The 20526-nt window shown below is 39.5% G+C and overlaps 1 protein-coding gene across 3 annotated transcripts in view; it reads right to left on the minus strand.

The window, feature by feature from the left end:
* Nucleotides 1–639: 639 nt before the first annotated feature.
* Nucleotides 640–20526, minus strand: part of NOX1 (NADPH oxidase 1) — a 30013-nt gene continuing 10126 nt past the window's right edge. Inside the window, exons 3-13 of one of the 3 annotated variants that reach the window (XM_019626778.1) lie at nucleotides 14701–14811; nucleotides 14375–14459; nucleotides 13448–13596; nucleotides 13163–13344; nucleotides 12943–13075; nucleotides 6495–6587; nucleotides 5544–5779; nucleotides 5164–5326; nucleotides 4130–4276; nucleotides 3806–3930; nucleotides 640–882 (exon numbers count right to left, since the gene is read on the minus strand). In XM_019626778.1, coding sequence (XP_019482323.1) covers nucleotides 756–882; nucleotides 3806–3930; nucleotides 4130–4276; nucleotides 5164–5326; nucleotides 5544–5779; nucleotides 6495–6587; nucleotides 12943–13075; nucleotides 13163–13344; nucleotides 13448–13596; nucleotides 14375–14459; nucleotides 14701–14811 — 1551 coding nt within the window. In that variant the 3' untranslated portion in view covers nucleotides 640–755. The remainder of the gene's footprint in view (nucleotides 883–3805; nucleotides 3931–4129; nucleotides 4277–5163; nucleotides 5327–5543; nucleotides 5780–6494; nucleotides 6588–12942; nucleotides 13076–13162; nucleotides 13345–13447; nucleotides 13597–14374; nucleotides 14460–14700; nucleotides 14812–20526) is intronic. The other 2 variants (XM_019626780.1, XM_019626779.1) reach the window with 2 other exon arrangements.

Here is a 20526-nt window from a genome sequence, read left to right on the forward strand (position 1 = left end):
AGTTTTCGTAATTATTTCCAACAGAGCAATGCGTGCTAATCACAATATAGCTGACTTTCAATTATTATACAATTATGATTAGCATACTTTCAAGATTTTCCCAAATGAAGCGCGCAGATAAAATAACAAAAGATTTATTCATAAAACAAAGAAAATCCTTCATTTTTTGACAAGCAAAACTAAGTAAAGCATAAATTGCTGTTCACACTGGAAAAGACCATGTTTAAAATAACAGTAAGAATGTACATAATGTAACATAGTGATGGGGTTCTTGGTAATTTTATGTTTGTTTTATTATTTATGCTTATTATTATGTTTTGTCAATAATTCTTAAATAAATTTTTGTTTTAAAAAATCACCGTACTTAGAAATCTTCTTTGAGGGTGGGGAGGAGGGGAGCATATGACCCGAAGTCCAGGAGATAGTAACAATTGGAATCAACAAAATCACCCTGGGTTAAATTGATAACCACCTCTGCTATTAGGCCTTGCTGTAGTCACAGCATTCCAGAATGATTTAGTTCTTTTCCCAAGAAAGGCTCCATGGGCTTTTCAAGTATTGTGACTTCTGAAGTTCTTAGGTTCTTGAGCCTCAGTGACAACAAAGTTGAATCCAACTAAAAAAAGAATACCAGGGAGTCAAGGCTTACAAGAGATGGTGTCCTTAAGTGCCTGCCCAAACCTGACCAGGCCAAGTCAGTTGTTGACGATACAAAGGAGAGACTAAATGCAGATGAGCATCCTTATTCCTGTAAGTCAGAAATTTTCTTTGTTGAAGAAGAATTGAACCTTCCTAGGATCCAAACTGGAGTATTGGTGACAGCATTTGCGAAGGCTCTTTGCCAAAGCCTGAGGACCACACAAGAAGACTCCCACCGCAGACCTGCAAGAATAGAACAATAGGGCTAGAATGGAGAGCTGGCCCCTGCAGGCCTCTACTACTCCCAACAATCTTGCATAAAAATTCAGTTTTTGACCCCTCACATTCTTCATAGTAGTTTTCTCACCTTTTCTGCTTGCAAGTGCCAAATGTGCTCCCAGCCCTTAGCACTCTTAGTACTCAGCCTTGCCTAGCCTATTGAGAACAGACGCTCAGGAGATATAGCACCCTCTGGTGGTTAAGTGCTAGCGAGACTAGAGAGCCAGGCTGCCTGAGTTCAAATCCCAGCTCTGACACTTGTCCCAGCTGTGTGACTTTGGGAAGTTTCTTAACCTCTCTGTGTTACCATTCCCCACTCCACCCCACCCCTGTAAATGGGAACAAAAATACTACCCACCTCATAGGGTTGTTTTGAGGTTTAAATGAAAAAAATATATATGGGAAGTTTCTTAACCTCTCTGTGTTACCATTCCCCACTCCACCCCACCCCTGTAAATGGGAACAAAAATACTACCCACCTCATAGGGTTGTTTTGAGGTTTAAATGAAAAAAAATATATATGGAAAGCAATCAGAAAAATTCCTGGCACATGGCAACTGCCTATGTGTCAGCTGCCATTAAACCCATCCATTTTAACCCCACTTCAAGATTTCTCACACTGAAGAGGCAGCGGAGGGTAATCTATTCTCTGGGTCTCACCCTCTTCTTTCTCTCATACCTTCTCCCCTCATTTTTACTTAATTGAGGTAATTCATGTGTCATAACATTCATCCTTTTAAAGTGTGCAGTTAGTGTGTTTTAGTATAGCCACAAAGTTGTGGAACCATCACCGCTTTCTAATCTGAGAACATTTTCACCATCCCAGAAAGAAACCCCATACACATTAGCAGTCACTCCCCATTTCTTCCCAACTGCTCACCCCCAGCCCTAGACAATCAAATCTACTTTCTGTCTCTAGATTTGCCTATTCTGAACATTTCATATAAGTGAAATCATACAATATGTGGCCTTTTTGTCTGGTTTCTTGCACCTAACATACTATTTTCAAGGTTCATCCACTTTGTAGCATGTATCGGTACTTTATTCCTTTTTACAGTTGAATAACATTCCATTGTGTGCATGTACCACATTTTGTTTATCCATTCATCTATTGATGGACACTTGGGTTGCTTCCACTTTTGGGCTATTCTGTGTACACTTGCGTACAAGTTTTTGTGTGGACATATGTTTTATTTCTCTTGGAGACATACTTAGGGGTGAAATTGCTGAGTCATGTGGTAACTAACTCTATGTTTAACATTTTGAGGAAATGCCAGAGTTTTCCCCAAGGTTTGCACCATTTCACATTCCAACAAGCAATGTAGGAGGAACCCTCTTACAATTCCTCCACTTCCTTGTCAACTCTTATTATTGCCTGTCTCTTATTATGGCCATCCTAGCCCTCTCCCCCTTTTGTATATTTATTTTATTCCTATGTACTGGCTCCTGTTCTGTCTATAAATATGCTTAGATCACCTTTATACCAAATAAGCATTTCCTGGACCCTGCCACTCCTCCAAAACTGTTGACCACACTTCTGTAATATTTCCTCCCTTGGATTCTGTGACACCACTTCTCCACATTCTCCTTCTTCCCTGGTTCATCTTTCTCCCTTCCTACATAATGTAAGCATTCCTTAATACTCTGTATTCTGTCACTGTCTATCTCTCCTAACAATCTCAGCCATTCTCATAACTTCAACTATGGTCAACTCGACACATGAATTAAAATAACCTCTTCTGCTTTATATGCTGTTTACAGAACATCATCTTGCTTAATATCCACAACAATCCAGTAAGTGAGAGCAAGCATCTACTAACATAACCTCCATTTTACAGATGATAAATCTGAAGATCAGAGGGTCTTCTAGCTCGAGATCCCAGAACTAGGAAGTCTCAGAACTAGCATTAGGATCCAGGATCATCTGAATCCAAGTTACTAAGTGACGACTGCCTTCATTAAGTCTTTCCTGATCTCCCCATGTGGGCATAGAGTTTCCTTCCCTCAATGTCCATGCACCTGTTTCATGGAGGGCATCATTCTGCTTTGAGTTGATTGTATGCATCTCATATTAAAATGTGTGCTCCTTGAAGGTAAGAACCATATCATATTTCTCTTTCAGCTTCCAAAGCTTCCTGAATAGTGAGTGCTGAGCTTATAGAAGGTAACCAGTAATGTTGGTGGAATTGAATTGATCTTCACCTGCCAACTTGTTCTGGGAACTTATCTAACATATCAGCTTAACCTCCTTCCGGTCAGAATGGCTGATCTGATGGCACCACGTTTTCCTATATGCTTTAATGTGTCTCAAAACCCCTACAGAGAGATCAAGGTCAGGTAATCAGTTAACTAGATAATACACTCCGAACCCTTGCTACTTGCAATACAGCTCAGGGCTTTTGGAGCTGCTTCCTTTGCTTGGCCCACTCAAACACTTTGGAGTGTACTTTTTCTCCTAATAATACCACCGTGGGCCTTGAGGTGGTTGGCCCACTCCTAATTCTTTGGAGTGTACTATCTCTTCTAATAAACTGCTTTTTCACTACTTAAAAAAAACAAAAACAGAACTCAGTAAGGCCAAAAGCAATGCATTTGAATAGTTCCTGTTCTCTAGTTTGTTTGGTAATACAGATCAGAACTGAGTCTTCTTCCCTCACTATTTGAATGGGGCTTGTAGGAGCAGCAAATGTCTTCTCAATTACAAGATCATGACCCTTATTTGGCTAAAACCCCAGATGGAATTTCCTCAGTTTTAAGCAGGAATCTAAGAAGGACGCAAATAGTTTCTGCCCCAGAGATCTTTCCCAAAGAGTGTTCAACATGCTGTTAATACCTTTCCTAAACCTTAACTCTGCAAACTCAACTAACCAGAAGAAAAGACACTTACTTGGGATGAGTGGTAGCTATTGTACAAAACTCATTGTCCCACATAGGTCTCCCAAAGAAGGTTTTGTGTTTCAGGCCTGTCAGGATGTCCGTGGCTTTGTCAAAGTTTAATGCTGCATGACCAGCCTGGAGTCAGAGAAATAAAAAGTTAGAAAAAGCAGGTCCTGATAACTGTCTCTTCCTTCAGCCAATTTAAAACTTGGGTATGAGGGTGAGGGCAGGTAGGAAATCACAAGAAATAATTATTGCCAATCAGCATGCATGATCTTTTGTCTGACATTCAGCTCGCATTCAACATGGGAATTAGCGTGTTGTTTGAACTCACGATGTTGCTATCCCATCCGGTGAGGAAGAGACGGTAGTTTAGAAAACCCACTTTGCCTAAGTCCTCCATCTCCTGTTCCAAGGAACCCAATAGGTCATTGAACCAGGCAAAGGCACCTGTCTCCCTGCAGATCCAGTAGAAATAGATCTGGAATCAGCAAGAGAGAACATAGCCTTATTAAGTGCCCTTTACGATACGCACTGTGGTGACATGATTAGGTAGATATACTCTATATTTGTTGATCAAGTGTAGGCTGACCTGAAACACCACCTTCTACAGAGCAGAAAACATTAGGCAGCATGAATATCCAGAGTCCTGGCAACGTCCCTTATGGAGAGAGACCTCCAATGTCATCTTTGTTTCAAGGTGATTATAAATTCCAAATTGAAAATGAAGACTCTGTTCTTACGGTAAATCTGTAGAAGCAAATGCCTTGGGTGGCAGAGAGAAGTGATCGCTTGCTCTCATAACTCCAGGGAGGGGTTACTCTTATCAATTGTAAAGAACTTAGCCCAGAAAAGCAATGGACTTGTCAGGTCCAGACCAGATGAAAAGTGGTATGAGGGGGTCAGCTGAGTGGCGCGTTGGTTAAGAGCTGGCTTGGGACGCCAGCTCTGAGCAGCAGGGCCCCAGTTTGGATCCCACATGAGAGCCAGTGACACTGCCCTCTACAGCTAAGATGGTGAACAACGGCTTGACCTGGAGCTGGGCTGCCGTGAGGCGACGGCATAGGCTGCAGCCCCTGCTGCATAAACTACTGTGAGTGGCTGGCAGCTGGTGTGAGCTGCCAAGAGTCGCCATGAGTGGCCGTCCAGAGGCCGGCGAGTGACTGCCTCACCCGGGAAGAGCGCAATGATCATACCAACATGGGCCAGTGAAGCGACGTCCTCCACAACTAGACTGAAGAACAGAAGGACAGCAACTTGTCTGTTCCCCTTCCCTGATTCCCCAACGCCGTTCCCATCCTCCAATTCCCCAATAAAATCTTTTAAGAAAAAAAAAGGAAGAAAGAAAAGTGGTATGAGGGAGTGTACCGTTTGTGTTTTGAGACTGTGATCTGCATGCCGGAATTTGTACCAGATGGACTTCAAAATGGAAGCAAAGGGGGTGACCCCAATTCCTGCTCCGACCAACACAGCCACTTCATAATGGAAAACATCCTCACTGACAGTGCCAAAGGGACCATCCACCCGAATCCTGGCAGAAGACGGAAGACAACGGGCAAGTGAAGTCTAACCTCCACCCCCAACCTCAAACATCCTCCTAGAGACATAGCAGTTCCCACAGCTGATTTCAGCCTGTTTATTTTAATCATATTCTATTATGCCAGACTTAAAGTTCAACGAGGAATTGCTTTCTCTTTTCTGCCTGTTTGCATTCCTGGTCTGGGTCCCTGCTACTGTCCAGGACCTACCTGGGAACTGGTGAATGCTGTTGTTCAAAAGCCTTTAGGAGATTTTCTGTCCAGTCCCCCACAGCTCGGATGTGAATGGAGAAGAAGTCTTCCTCTGGAGCTGAGGTCAGAGTAAAGGGATGCCACTCCAGGTAAGAGATTGAGGGGCAATTCACAAAAATATACTGTCCCACTTCCATGCTGAAGCCACGTTTGTTCATCTGCAATTCCAAAACTTTGGATGGGTGCATGACAACCTGTGAATGAAGCACAGAGACCAAAGGAGGCAATTTCAAATGGCAACAGGGGCAGGTAGACAAAGTAAATGAGTAAATTGGGAGGGCTGGTGACAGTGGTGAACTGTGAGCATGTCCTTTCTAAAGGAGGCAGCAGTTACTTAGCCTAGACAATGGGTTGCACTACCAGATGGCGACTCAGTGCTATCGGTTCACCTGATTCTTCAAGAGAAGCCAGAAATGCCATTTTTAGTAAAAGACTCCATCCAATTTTTAAAAAAAACTTTATTGGGAACAGCGTATTTTTCCAGGACCCATCACCTCGAAGTCAGGCAGTTGTCTCAATCTAGTTGTGTAGGGCATGGCGATCAAACCAGCAACCTTGGTCTTATGAGCACTGCGCTCTAACCAACTGAGCTAACTGGCCACCCCTCCATCCAGATTTTTAGGTGTTAGCAACCAGTTTGACTTTCTAAACAGTCAGATGTGTGGGCCAAATAAAATACGTCTGTGGGCTACATCTGGCACAGGCTGTCAGTTTACAGTCTCAGACAGAGAGGTGATGATGTCTGCCCAATCCCTCTTCCCATGGTTCTGTCCAGCACTGGAGGAACTGAAGCATGTTACCCCCAATTTCTTTTTTTATTCCCTTCAGGGTGACAGCATGACAATTTATTTCTATAATCAGGAAGAACAGAACTCTTATCATGGCAAGATGAAATTGCATATGTTTTACCTTAGTAATCACAACCTGCTGCTGGGAGCGATAAAATCGGAGGATCCTTTCAAAGATATAAAGAACAACTGGTGCAAGGATCCACTTCCAAGACTGCACCGAAACAGAGTAAAGAATGTGGTTATACATTAATCTCTTGTTTAGGATTTACTTGTGTGGCAGTTCATTCCCTCATTCAATAAATATTGATCGAGTTGTCTGATGTGGATCATTATTAAGCCACTAATTTTGCCAAATCCTGAGGACACAAATGAAAAGGAATAAACTACAACGGTTTTGTTTGCTAATCTTGCTCATAAAGCAGATCACATCCTGAAATTTTACAGGTCTCACCAGGAAGCAAAAGAAAAGGACAGAAATTAAATACACGGTAAATTATATATTTAATTTTAAAAATCTAAGACTGTTTTCCAGGACAACTTGTCTAATCTGAAAAACCAACAGAGACAGTAGATGTGGAATAGAAGCAGATGATTAATAACAAAACAAACTTAACACAAAAGGGAAAGTTCGTGGGTGACACTATTGGTAACAACAATATATAAAACTTGGTACTTATCCATCACCTCTTTTCTCAGGTACTCAAGATACCTAACATAGTAATATGCTTTATATCTTGTCTACATTTTTTTTTCAAAGCAGCCTTTCTATCCCTGAGATTTTCTTAAAGGTAGCAAGTTGCTTCCATATGCATAGGAGCTACCGAAAATGTTTTTCCTAGGAATGTTAAGCCATGTCCTTCCTTGCACAATTGTTCAAGTGTGACACCTCAGAACTGTGTGGGATGAGGTTTCTTATTCTATTTCAGGTAAATAACTTTCTTGGGTAACTGGGGAGAAAGGGGGCAGAGATGGGGCTAGTGAACCTGAGAGTGGGCATTATACAATTTGATGCTACTTTTTATTTGGAAAAAATCCCCAGCTGAATTCAGAAGACATGAAAAAAAATTATTTAAGAAATGGCTAATAACAATGTGGGGAAAAATTTTGACCTCAAAAGTAATCAGAGGAATGTTAGAACTAAGTAGCATTTTAGCCTGTCAAATTGAAAAATAACTTTAAATAATAATGCCCACCATTAATTGGGATGCAGGGAAATGGGCACATTCACACGTGCAGCTGGTGAAAGTGCAAATTAGTAGCATCTTCCCAGGGAGCAATTTGGCAATACATCTCAACAGCCTTGAAAGCATTGCATTCCTTCTGTTTTACCCAGGAATTTCACTTCTAGGAAATGGAGCATAACAAAATAATCAAGGTGTGCACAAAGTATACAAGTATAGTAATGGCCACACTATTTTTACTAAGAAAAAAATGGTGTACCATACATTTTTTAAATTTAATTTTAATCTATTTTTTGTATTGAGGTATAATGACATATAATATTATATTTTAGGTGTACAACATGATTCAATATTTGTATATATTGCAAAATAATCGTCACCACAAGTGTAGTTAACACCTTAGATAATTACAAATATTTTTTCCTATGATGAGGATTTTTCTTATGATCAGCATCTTTTGATGGCAACTTTCAAAAATGCAATGCAGTATTATTAACTATAGTCACCATGCTGTGTATTACACCCCCAGGACTTATTTATTTATACCTGGAAGTTTGTACCTGTTGACCACTTTCACCCATTTTGCCCACCACGCATCTGCCTCTGGCAACCTTGAATCTCTTCCCTGTATCTATGAGCTTGTGTGTGTGTTTTTTTTTAATTAGGTTCCACATATAAGTGAGATCATACTGAATTTGGCTTTGTCTGACTTACTGCACTTAGCCTAATGCCTGCAATATCATTAAAAATAACCATGTAGAAAAAATATGAAAATGGTATACCAAGGCTGGCCGAGTGGCTCAGTTGGTTAAGAGCGCGAGCTCTGAGCAACAGGGTCGCCGGTTTGATACCCACATGGGCCAGTGAGCTGTGCCTGAGCTAAGCTGAGGCTGAGCTGCCAACACGTGGCAGGATGGCTCAGCTGTTGACAGCACGTGCTCTCAACAAGGTTTCCAGTTCGAATCCTGTATGGGATGGTGGCTACACCCACCTGCAACTAAGATTGAACACAGCACCTTGAACTGAGTGGTTGCGAGCTGCTGTTAGGCGGCCAGATGAAGACTGGACTTGGAGCTGAACTATCTGTGCCCTCCACAATTAAAATTGAAGGACAACAACTTGGCTGTTCCTCTTCCCCTATTCCCCAACACTATTCCCCTTCCCCAATTCCCCAATTTAAAAAAATGGTATACCATACAGCTTTCTAAAAACAGGTGTTTCAGAAGAATATTTGACGACAGAGGAAAGCATGCAATGATATTGATGAAGAGGAAACAAACAATACTCCTAAGTTGTATAACTCTGAAATTTTTATTTTCCTCTAACTATTTTTCTGCATTTTCCAAACTGTATAATAAACGAGTTATTTTTATAATTTTTAAATGGGGAGAATGTAGAGAGAGTACTTTTGAATGTTTATGGAAGAAACAAACCAATACATTCAAATAGATGGCAAAGCTGGTGTTCCCTCCCTTAGGGTATTACTTGACCAATCAAAACAACACTTGAGTTTTAAGTCCACCTCCAAAGAGGCCAAATATACCTTATCTCAGGCAATATAGGGGAAAACGATCGATGTTGATGTGCAAGTTAAGACGGAATTAACTGCCTTAGCTAGTAAGGGGCTGATGAAGCTTTATAAGTTCCCGTCTTTAAGGGCCTCTTGTCGAATAATACAGAAGTCCTCTGGTTATAACTTACAAGTTCCTCTGAGTTTTGAAATGAAAGGTACTGTTAACATAGGCCATGCATTTCCTTTGAAAATTATTTTTAAAATAAGTAATACATGTACATTGCACAAAATTCAAAAGTACAAATCTCCCTTCTCTGTCACCCAGCTCCCCAGAGATAATGAATGTTATTATTTTGTAAATCCTTCTGGAGAATATACATTTAAGTGATAATATTGCCTTAAGTACAAATGGTAGCAGACTATACACACTACCCTGCCTTTTTTTAATTTAACATCTTAGAGATCAGTACATGTTTGTACCTATAGGGCTGCCTCTTTCACTTTAATAGCTGTAGAGTATTCCATTGTAGGAAGGTCTCATAATTTGACTAGTCTTCTATTGATGGGCACTTATTTCCAATCTTTTGCTCTATCAATCAATGCTACAATGAATAACCTAATGGATGTAATTTAACACATATGCCAGTATGTTTTTAGAAAAACTCCTGGGAGTAGAATTTTAAAGTTTGGTAAGTACTGCCAAATCACCCTTACAAGCAGTTGTATAGGTTTACACTCTAACCAGTAATGTACGACAGCAATGCCAACACAGCACATGAGCAGACTTGCTCTTTGATCTTTGCTAATCTGTTTGGTTAAAAAAACGTATCCAAATTAGTTTTATTTTGCATTTCTTCCATTATGAATGACATAAAGCATCATTTCATAGACTTAAGATTAACATAAATCTTCATTTCTGTGATCTTTGTGTTCATATCTTCTATTTTTTGGGGGGGGTTGTTAGACTTTTTCTTTTTTTTAAGTAAACTTTTTATTTTTGAACAGATTTAGAGAAAATTTCCAGAAAAAAAGGGGGGACATTTTACAGAAAATTCTCATGTACTCCATATCCAGTTTCCCCTGTGATTAATATCTTACATGAGTGTGTTACATTTGTTACAATTAATGACCCAATATTGAGACATGAATCTTAACTGAAGTCTATGTTATTCACATTTCTTCAGTTTTTGCCTAATGACCTTCTTCTCTTCCAGGATCCCATCCAGGCTATCATGTTACATTCGGTCATCATGTCTCCTTAGGCTCCTGTTGGCTGTAATGGTTTCTCAGACTTTCTTTGTTTTTAATGATCTTGACAATTTTTTTAAAAAAATTGTATTAAAATATAGCTAACATACCATATTGTATTAGTTTCAGGTGTACACCATAGTTATTCAACATTATATACCTAAAGAAGTGATCACCATGATAAGTCCAGCAACCATCTGACACCGTACTATGCTATTGTAATATTATTGACTATATTCCCTATGCTGTACGTTATACCCCCATGACCTATTTGTTTTATAGCTGGAAATTTGAATCTCTTATTCCCCTTCACCTTTTCCCCCCTTTTTAATTTTTCAATTACAGTTGACATTCAATATTATTTTATATTAGTTTCAGGTGTGTAACATAGTAGGCTTTTTCTTATTAATTTGTAGGAGTCATATATTAGGAAATTAGTTTTTGGTCTATAAGTTGTAATACTTTTCCTCCTTAGTAATTTGTTGCCTGTCTTTATTTATGATGTGTTTTTTTGGCCACACAAAATAATATATACATTTGAATATATAAATAATAAAAAACTTGAATATATAAAGATAATATTGGGTTGTTGGAAAAGTCATGATGCATTTTTGAAATGAAAAACATAGAAAATCTTTTCCGACAACTGAACAGAATTGAATATATACTTATTCTGGCTTTGAGATTTGTTTTTATCTTAGAGAGTATTTTTTTAAAGGTTTTATTGGGGAATTAGGGGAGGGGAACAGTGTTGGGGAATTGAGGAATGGGACCAGCCAAGTTGTTCTTCAATCTTTGTTGTGGAGGGCACCAGTTGCCATCTGGCTTCCCATCCGCAGCTCGTGGCCTCTAATCTCAAGGTGCTGTGTTCAATCTTAGTTGCGGAAGGACGTAGCCACCATCCCATGCGGGAGTTGAACTCGGCAGTCTTGTTGTTAAGAGGGCACGCTCTATCCACTGAACCATCCGATCGGCACCTCAGCTCAAGGTGCCAAGTTCAGTCTTAGTTGTGGGTGGGCATAGCCCACCATCGAACAGACAATCTTGTTGTTACACCAGCTGAGCCATCCTGCCACCTGTTGGCAGCTCAGTGACAGCTCGGCTTGGGCGCAGCGTCACTGGCCCATGTGGGAATCGAACCGGCAGCCCTGTTGCTCAGCGCTCACGCTTTTAAGCCAACTCTTAACCAACTGAGCCACTCAGCCAGCCTTAGAGAATATTGTTTACTAATACTCCAGAATTAGAAAAAAAAATTCCCATGTGGTCTTAGGGGACTTTTACGATTTCATTCTTTTTGTTAACATTTAAATTCTTGATCCATGCATCTTTGATCCATATTTTAGTGTAAAGTGTGGAATAAAGGTACAGCTTTTTTTCCTAGATGGATATTCTATTATCCTAAAGAAAATTATTAAATACTCTATCTTTTCCCCACTGACTGAAATTGACAACTTTAGGGGATATTTTTAAAGATATTTCCCCTTTCTAAATGAGGACTGAGCTATTGCTCTTCATTCTCCACTGATTTAGAGATGTTAATTATCCTCAGATATATTTGAGGCAGTACAAGTTAACCTTTTTCTTCCATTTATTCCTCAATCTAACATATTTTATGAGCAAGCAAAGATAAGCCACTATATCCACATAAATACCCTGAGGCACACCTTGGGTTCCCTGGAATCCAGTTTCTTGATCATTCATTATCTAACAATAATTTCAAGCATGTTCTTATAACACTAATGAAAAACGAACTCAAGAATGCTTTTAAAAACAAATTTGAACTCATAGAAACAGAGAGTAGAAAGGTGGTTAACCAGGGGCTGGTGGCGGGGGTTTGGGGGGCGGAATGGGAAGATGTTGGTGAGAGGATACAAACCTTCAGTTATAAGATGAGTAAGTTACAGGGATCTAATGTGCAGTATGGTGACTATAGTTAATAATACCGTGTGGTGTACTTGAAATTTGCTAAGAGAATAGATCTGAAGCATTCTCATCACACACACAAATGGTAACTATGTGGAGTGATGGCTGTGTTAATTAACCTCATTGCAGTAATCCTGTCACAAAGTATACATATATTGTTCATCACATTATACATTTTAAGTACATACAATTTTGTCAACTATACTTAATAAAACTGAGAAAAAGAATAACTTTACTAACAATTGTCACCCCAATAAACTTTAATTAAAAAAATTTGATTGGGTTCTCACAACTAAGTTTGGGGACAGAACAGTGGTCAAGAGCATAATGTTTGGGATTTAAAAGGGCTGGGCTTGCATTCCAGCTTCACAGGTTACTTAAACTGTGAGAGCTTGACAGTTTACTTAATCTCTCTGAATCTTACTTAGCCCATTTGCCTCAAAATGGAGACAAAAGAAGTACCTACCTCATAGGTTATTGCTGTGTATAAATGAGATCATCTATGTTATGCAGCAAACTTGGCCCATGGTGAACACTATTGATAACGTGGGTTATCATTATTACCTTTGGAGAGGGTTTCACAACATGCACTAACCTTGTGGATATAATGGCCAAGTAATAATAGTAGTAATAATAATAAGTAATAATAACAACAATAACAGCTCCTAACAAGAGTCTATCCCTGTCCATAGGGTTTTTACCTCAGCGGGGTGCCCTTCAAACTGGGGAGGCTTGCAGTGAGAGTTATGATCATCCCACTTCTCAAAAGACTCTGCACACCTGTGAGGATGATTCTCCTTCATGCTCTCTTCTGTTTGACCCCGAACAATTCCACTGAAATAGACAAAGGAGGAGAGTTTGGAGCAAAGAATTATGCAAGGTCAGGGTCCGGTGCATGAGAAAGGAGTTCGAGGACCTTACCCAATGCCGTGAATCCCTAAGCCGATGAAGTAAATAACAAAAAGGTGGTGTGTATACCAGAAGACCTCAAAATAACTCCTCCGTATAAACTCCGTAGCTGAAGTCACTATGAGAACCAGAGCTACCGTGATGATCACTCCAGTGAGACCAGGAATGCTGGTGAATGTCACATCTATCACTGTCTATGAAAGGAGAAATGTCAGCCTGACACAATGTCTACTAAGGAAAGCATGCCTTTAATGTTCATGACCAGAATCCAGATGGTTTGCCATTGAGTCAACTCACCATGTTTGGGGACTGGATGGGATTTAGCCAATAAACGCCCCCTTCCTCTTGAGATAGGTTGGAGAGAACAGAAGCAAGGGATCCATCTGGGGCCTGTCGGCTCCTGCTGTACCGTTCAAAGTTAAACAGGTGTGCAATGATGTGAATAGCTAAATGGAAAGATGGGAAGAAATGTGCAAGTTATCTCAGGAACATCATGGCAGGCGTGCCCACTAGAAAAGGAGAATCCTATATATAGTGTCTAGCAGAATGCCAAGTCCACAGAAAGTGCCCAATAAACCTTGATTGCAGAGAGATCCAAGATCTTTTTGATATTCTGTCCCCAAAGGAATAGAATGTAAGTTCCAAGAAAATAGGCCTAGTACAGTGCCTGGCAAATAGTGCCCAGTGTAAAATAAATATTTCTTTTTATTTTAAAAAATATTTTTATTAAAAATATAGTTAAAATATAATAAAATAAAAATATAGTTAACATACAATATTATATTAGTTTTCGGGGTATACCATAGTTATTCAGCATCTACATACCTAGAGAAGTGATCACCATGATAATTCAAGCAACTACCTGACACTGTACCACGCTATCACTATAGTATTAACTATATTCCCCATGCTCTACATTACATCCCCGTGACTTATATATTTTACATCTGGAAATGTGAACCTCTTATTGCCCTTCACCTTTCCCTCTCTTTTTAAATTTTTCAGTTACAGTTGACATTCAGTATTATTTTATATTAATTTCAGGTGTATAACAATTTGGTTAGACTTTTACATAATTTGGTTAGACCTTTACATAACTTAAGAAGTGCTCTCCCTGACTAGCCTAGTACCCAGCTGGCACTATACATTGTTATAACCACATTGTAATGTCTATATGCATGGATGAATGAAACTAGATTCTGAATATCTGGGAGCCTCAGTTACCTGTGTGTAGGCAGATCATATATGCCACCAGCTTATGGAAGGTGAGGTTGTGATCCAGGTGCTTTCTGAGGCTGCACTTGCGGAACTACAAATGTAAAGCGATCGAGGTCAGGCGTCTCCAGGCAGCTTTATGAAATTCACTAACCCATAACCAACATGTCTTACATAGAACATGCCAATATCCACCCACCCTTGCCCACCCCTTGGCTACCAAAGGAGACCTCTGGCTTCTATTCCTAGATCCTCGATGTTGGGCTGCCTGACTGAGGAGTCCAGGGTCTCTTGTCGTTAATGGGAAAGTTGACCGACGAGTGTTTGGAACTCACTGAACAAGTCCCCTTCAGGAAGGACAGCAGATTTCGACACATGGGAAGCAGGACCAGCATGCTGTTAAAATTCAGGCAACGAGCAGAGGCTCGGGCCCAGGCCAACGCCGACTAAAGCAGAAGAGAGAAGAGACCATCAGCTGCTTCATCTCACCATCTAGCAGGGGAGCACTTGTCTGAGACCTGAAACTTGGCAGGCTGCATCTTCCTTCCCTCTTTCTCAGAAACTAGAACAATCAGGCCAGGCTCTCTGTTTGCAAATGACTGAAAATTTGATGAATTTAATATTGAATTGAGAAATCCCCATGACAGTGATTTGGAAATGTTTGACCATACATTTATCAATATGAAAGAGAACAGGATTTAATGATTCTATGTTAAAAAACACAATCTGTGGATGTAATACTTGGCAATGAGTAAGTTTGCTTCATGCACTGTTATGATTTTTTTGTTTATCATTTGTAAAACAATCTTGAGGTTCATATATATATATATATATCATTTTAAATAAAGCATATATATTTAAAGGTATAATTACAGATGGTGACTATTTTTTCCCTTTTCTGTATTTTCTAATGTAGCAATTATAAGCATGTAATAACTGTGTAATAAAAATAATTTAAAATCTAAGCATGTAGATTTAAGATGTCTTTAATAATTGAATAAAGCTTAGACAAAACAAGTGAACCTCTCAGAGCAAAAATTTTAGACTTAGAGATCTGAGAAGGGAGAACTTCTGCAAACAGAATTTCAAACTGGTTTCCTAGGGTGGCCAGGCAGCAGACATCAAGACCAATCTGATCCAACATTAGAAGCTGCTAGAAAAGGAGACAAGGAATTAGTTCTTCAAAGAAGTATTTAGCCTAGAAACAGGCTTGATTAGGTATAGGCTGCACAGAATATGCTCAACTCCATGGTAGCTAAATCCAAATTCTCTCTTCAACTCTGTACAACTGGTCTCTGAGTCAGCTCCATGTACTTCAAACTGCAGGCTATGGAGTGTGACAATCTCACAGCAGCCAGACAATTATTGTTGCACTTCAGCTGACAGGTTAGGCTTACATGTGTGCCTGGCAATGACTTGCTAAGAGGAAGAATATTGGTTCAAGTTAACAATTCCTTAGCTTTTTTTTCTAATAATCTTTATGGCACAAAAACTATTTTTCCATACACCCCAAACACAGGGCATCATGACATCAGTTTAATAAGCCAAAACAAGATCTGCCTCACTTCCATAATAGCTTACAATGTCAGGCAGTGCAGTGAACAAGAGCTGCCCTACTGTCATTTCCTGCTCTTCAACAAGCCCCGTGTTTCTGCCTCTGCTGAGTCACACTCCAACTGCTTTTGGTAGAGACAGCCTGTCCCATTTCTGAGTAAAATTTCTCTGCTCATCTCAAAGATCCTGCATTTCCACATTGGTTCCCACAGCTTGCTTATTTGAGTCACAGAGGTTTCTTGAGGCTAAAATTGGCAAGTGAATTGAAAATATAGGACTACAATTTCACAGCCCCATATTCTGTGGAGGCCATTTGTATAGGATGAATTCTTTTTAGAGAAAATATTTTTTTTCTCATTGCAGCACATTGAAATATCCCAATTTATGTGCACTTTTCAACATCAACACTAACTGATGGTCTACTTTAACTGCTGCTGTCATTAACGCCTTATTGACTATGGATTTAAACTCCTTCCTCAGCTACTTATTTGCTCTGCTTCATAGTGAATTAAATAAGTCTCTGTGGGGCCGGCCAAGTGGCTCAGTTGGGTAAGAGTTTGCTTAAGAGCACGAGCTCTGAGCTACAGAGTCACTGGTTCGATTCCCACATGGGCCAGTGGGCTAGTGAGCTTCGCCTGGGCTGTGCCTGAGTTGAACTGCCACAGAGCTGCCAACAGGTGGCAGGATGGCTCAGCTGGTGAGAGCACGTGCTCCTAATGACAAGATTCCCTGTTCCATGGTGGGCTACGCCCACCCGCAGCTGAGACTGAACTCAGCACCCTGAGCTGAGCTGCCACCCGGATGGCTCAGTAGATAGAACATGTACTCTTAACAGCAAGGTTGCCGGTTTGACTCCCGCATGAAAAAAAAAAGTCTCTCCATTTTCCTCAAGGTAGCATGAATTTAAGAAATACCCTACAGAATAATTAAATAAATTGTGGCACATCAATGCCATGGACTGCTATACTCTTAAAAGGATGAGAGCTATATGCAGTGGTGTAGGGACAATAAATGTTTAACAATCAGCTTTTGGCGGGGGAGACAAAGGTCTTGATTTTTAGCATTTGCCAATTTACATGATGTTACTCCCACCATGGCAGATTTCAAGATACCAACTTGATGTCATTGAACACCACTGAATAAAGGGTTGGTAAGAGATTCACACAACTGGCTACTGCAAGCTGGTATTAGCTGGTTCCAGCATATCACTGGTTACATACCCACATGAAAAGATATTTGAGATACACCAACTGTAAGGAGAAATTTTCAGGCCATGTCTACAACATGATTTCTTTACTGGTTTAAAGACAAAAAAACAAAAACAAAAAACTAGGTGCTTGCTTCTGCAGCACATATACTAAAATTGGAATGATACAGAGATTTTAGCATGGCCCCTGCACAAGATGACATGCAAATTCATGAAACGTTCCATATTTTTAAGCCCATTATATTATCATCAGGTTTTTCAGCAGAAACTACGAGCCAGGAGGGAATATAATCAAATATTCAAACTATTGAAAGAGAAATTATGAGCCAAGAATAACATATCCAGCAAAGATATCCTTTAGATATGAAGGAGGAATAAAGACCTTTCCAGACATACTGAAGCTGAGGGAATTTTCTAAAACATGACCTGCATTACAAGAAATACTGAAGGAGGCTATTTGACCTGAAACAAAAAAAACAAAAGAACACAAAACCATGAGTTGTATCATGAACAGACAGACAGAAGCAAGAAATGTCAGCCTCTACACCAAATAGGACACTATACACTTAAACATAACGTACAGGGTAAAGAAGAAAAAAAAACAATTAAAAAGAAAGAAAAAAAGACAACTTGCTACTGCAGCATAGAAATCAACTCACAACATAAATAGGGATAATTTGTGACAACAAAAACATAAAAGGGGAGAGAGTAAAGGTCTGAACCGGCACAAGGGAATGGAGAAAGGAAGCATGCTGAAGAAAATGGAATACTCTAAATATGAAACTTTCTTTTCCATAAATTTAGTGGTAGCCACTCAAAAAAAAATCCAGAACTTAAATATATAACATAAAAAAGAAGAAACAGAGGGAAATACCACCACACTGAAATAATACACAGCAACAAAAAGGCAAAGAAACAATGGTGACACAGTCCTACCAGAAAACCAAAAATAGAATGATAGGAAATCCTCATATCAATAATCACCCTAAATGTAAATGGACTGAGCTCACCAATAAAAAGGCACAAAGAAGCAGATTGGATAAAAAAACTAAACCCAACCATATGCTGCCTCCAATAGACACATCTCAGCGACAAATACTGTATTTCCCCATGTATAAGACGCTACCATGTATAAGACGCACTTTAATTTGGGGGCCCGAAATTTGAAAAAAAGTATTACATAAAGTTATTGAACTCAAGTATTATTCATCATAAAATTCATACAACTCCTCATCACTGTCAAGACTCCCAACCACTAGCTTGTCCTCATCTGTGTCTGATGACGAATCACTGTCTTCATATATTGCCGTTCATGGCCTTCTTCTGCCGTGGAGTTTTCAGTAGGGTTTCTTCTTCCCGTAGCCAGTCTCGGATTGTTTTCTCAGTTGGAGGAGGATCAAACTTATGTTCAGCAGCACGATTTCCATTCACTTTTGCAAACTGGATCACTTTTAACTTGAATTCAGCACTGTATGAAAATCTTTTCTGAGCCATTTCTGGGCAGAAAGTGGTAAAACGTAACCTACCGTAATATACTGGTAACAAGTGTGAAACAGTGAGTGCAAAGACAACAAGCCCGAAAAAACGGAAATGCAAGTAAAAAAGCTACAACAATGAGCGCAAAAACAAGTGTGAAAAAGTAGCAAATTCAAGTAAAAAAATCTACAACCACAGTATAAGACGCACCCAGTTTTTAGGCCCCACATTTTTCGAAAAAGGGTGTGTTTTATACAAGGGGAAATACGGTACATATATAGACTCAAAGTGAAAGGGTGGAAATTGACACTCCAAGCAAATAGTATTCAGAGAAAAGCAGGTGTGTATGTATACTGATATCAGGTGAAACAGACTTCAAGATAAAAAAGGTAACAAGAGACTAAGATGGACATTTCATAATGATAAAAGGGGCTATACAACAAAAAGATGTAACAGTAATTAATATTTATGCCCCCAATCAGGAAACACCGAAATATACAAAGCAACTACTAACAGAACTAAAGGGAGAAATTGAACAAAACACAATTATGGTAGGGGATCTAAATACGTAATTGAAAACGATGGATAAATCATCCAAACAGAAAATAAATAAGGGAATATCAGCCCTGAATAACACATTAGATGAAATGAACATAATTGACATTTATAGAGCATGTCACCCTAGACTATCAACCTATACATTTTTTTCTAGTGTACATGGAACATTCTCAAGGATATACTATATATTGGGACATAAAGCTAGCCTCAGCAAATCTAAGAAGATTGAAATCATACCAAGCATATTCTCTGATTACAAGGCTTTACAATTGGATATCAACTGCAAAAAGAAAGCAGGAAAAAACACAAATTTGTGGAGATTGAATAACATACTTTTAAAGAATGACTGGTTCAAAGAAGAAACAAGAGGAGAGATCAAAAGATACATAGAAACTGGGCCGGCCTGGTGGCGCAGTTGGTTAAGAGCTCGAGCTCTGAGCAACAGGGTAACCGGTTCGATTCCCACATGGGTCAGTGAGCTGTGCCTGAGCTGAGCTGCCGCTGATCTGCCAATGGGTGGCCGGATGGCTCAACTGTACAAGGTTGTTGGTTCGACTCCTGCATGGGATGGTGGGCTGCGCCCCTCCACAACTAGATTGAAAGTGGTGACTGGACTTGGAGCTGAGCTTGTGCCCTCCACAACAAAGACTGAAGGACAACAACTTCACTTGGAGCTGATGGGTCCTGGAAAAACACAATGTTCCCCTTCACCAATTCCCCAACACTGTTCCCTTTCCCTATTCCCCAATAAAATCTTAAAAAAAAAAGAAAAAATGATACATGGAAACAAATGACAATGAAAATACATCCTACCAAAATGTTTGGGATGCAGCAAAGCAGTTTTAAGAGGGAAAGTTATATCATTACAGGCCTATCTCAAAAAAAGAAGAAAAATCTCGGGTAAATAACTTCACATTACACCTTAAAGAACTAGAAAAAAAATGAAACTCATAGTCAGCAGGAGGAAGGAAATAATAAAAATCAGAGTAGAGCTAAATGAAATAGAGAACAAAAAGACAATAGAAAAAAATTAATGCAACAAACAGCTGGTCCTTTGAAAAGATTAATAAAATTGACAAACCCTTGGCTAGACTCACTAAGATAAAAATAGAAAAGACACAAATAAACAAAATCAAAAATGAAAGAGGGGAAGTTACCACGGATGTCATGGGAATACAAGATATCATTCAAGAATACTATGAAGAACTATATGCCACCAAATTCAATAACGTAGAAGAATGGACATGTTCTTAGAAACACATAGCCTTCCTATGCTGAATCATGAAGAACTGCAAAATCTAAATAGACTGGTCAATAGTAAGGGAATTGAATCAGCCATCTGAAGCCTCCCCAAAAGCAAAAGTCC

The sequence above is a fragment of the Hipposideros armiger genome, unplaced genomic scaffold (genome assembly GCF_001890085.2).
Source record: "Hipposideros armiger isolate ML-2016 unplaced genomic scaffold, ASM189008v1 scaffold_689, whole genome shotgun sequence".
Lineage (NCBI taxonomy): Eukaryota > Metazoa > Chordata > Mammalia > Chiroptera > Hipposideridae > Hipposideros > Hipposideros armiger.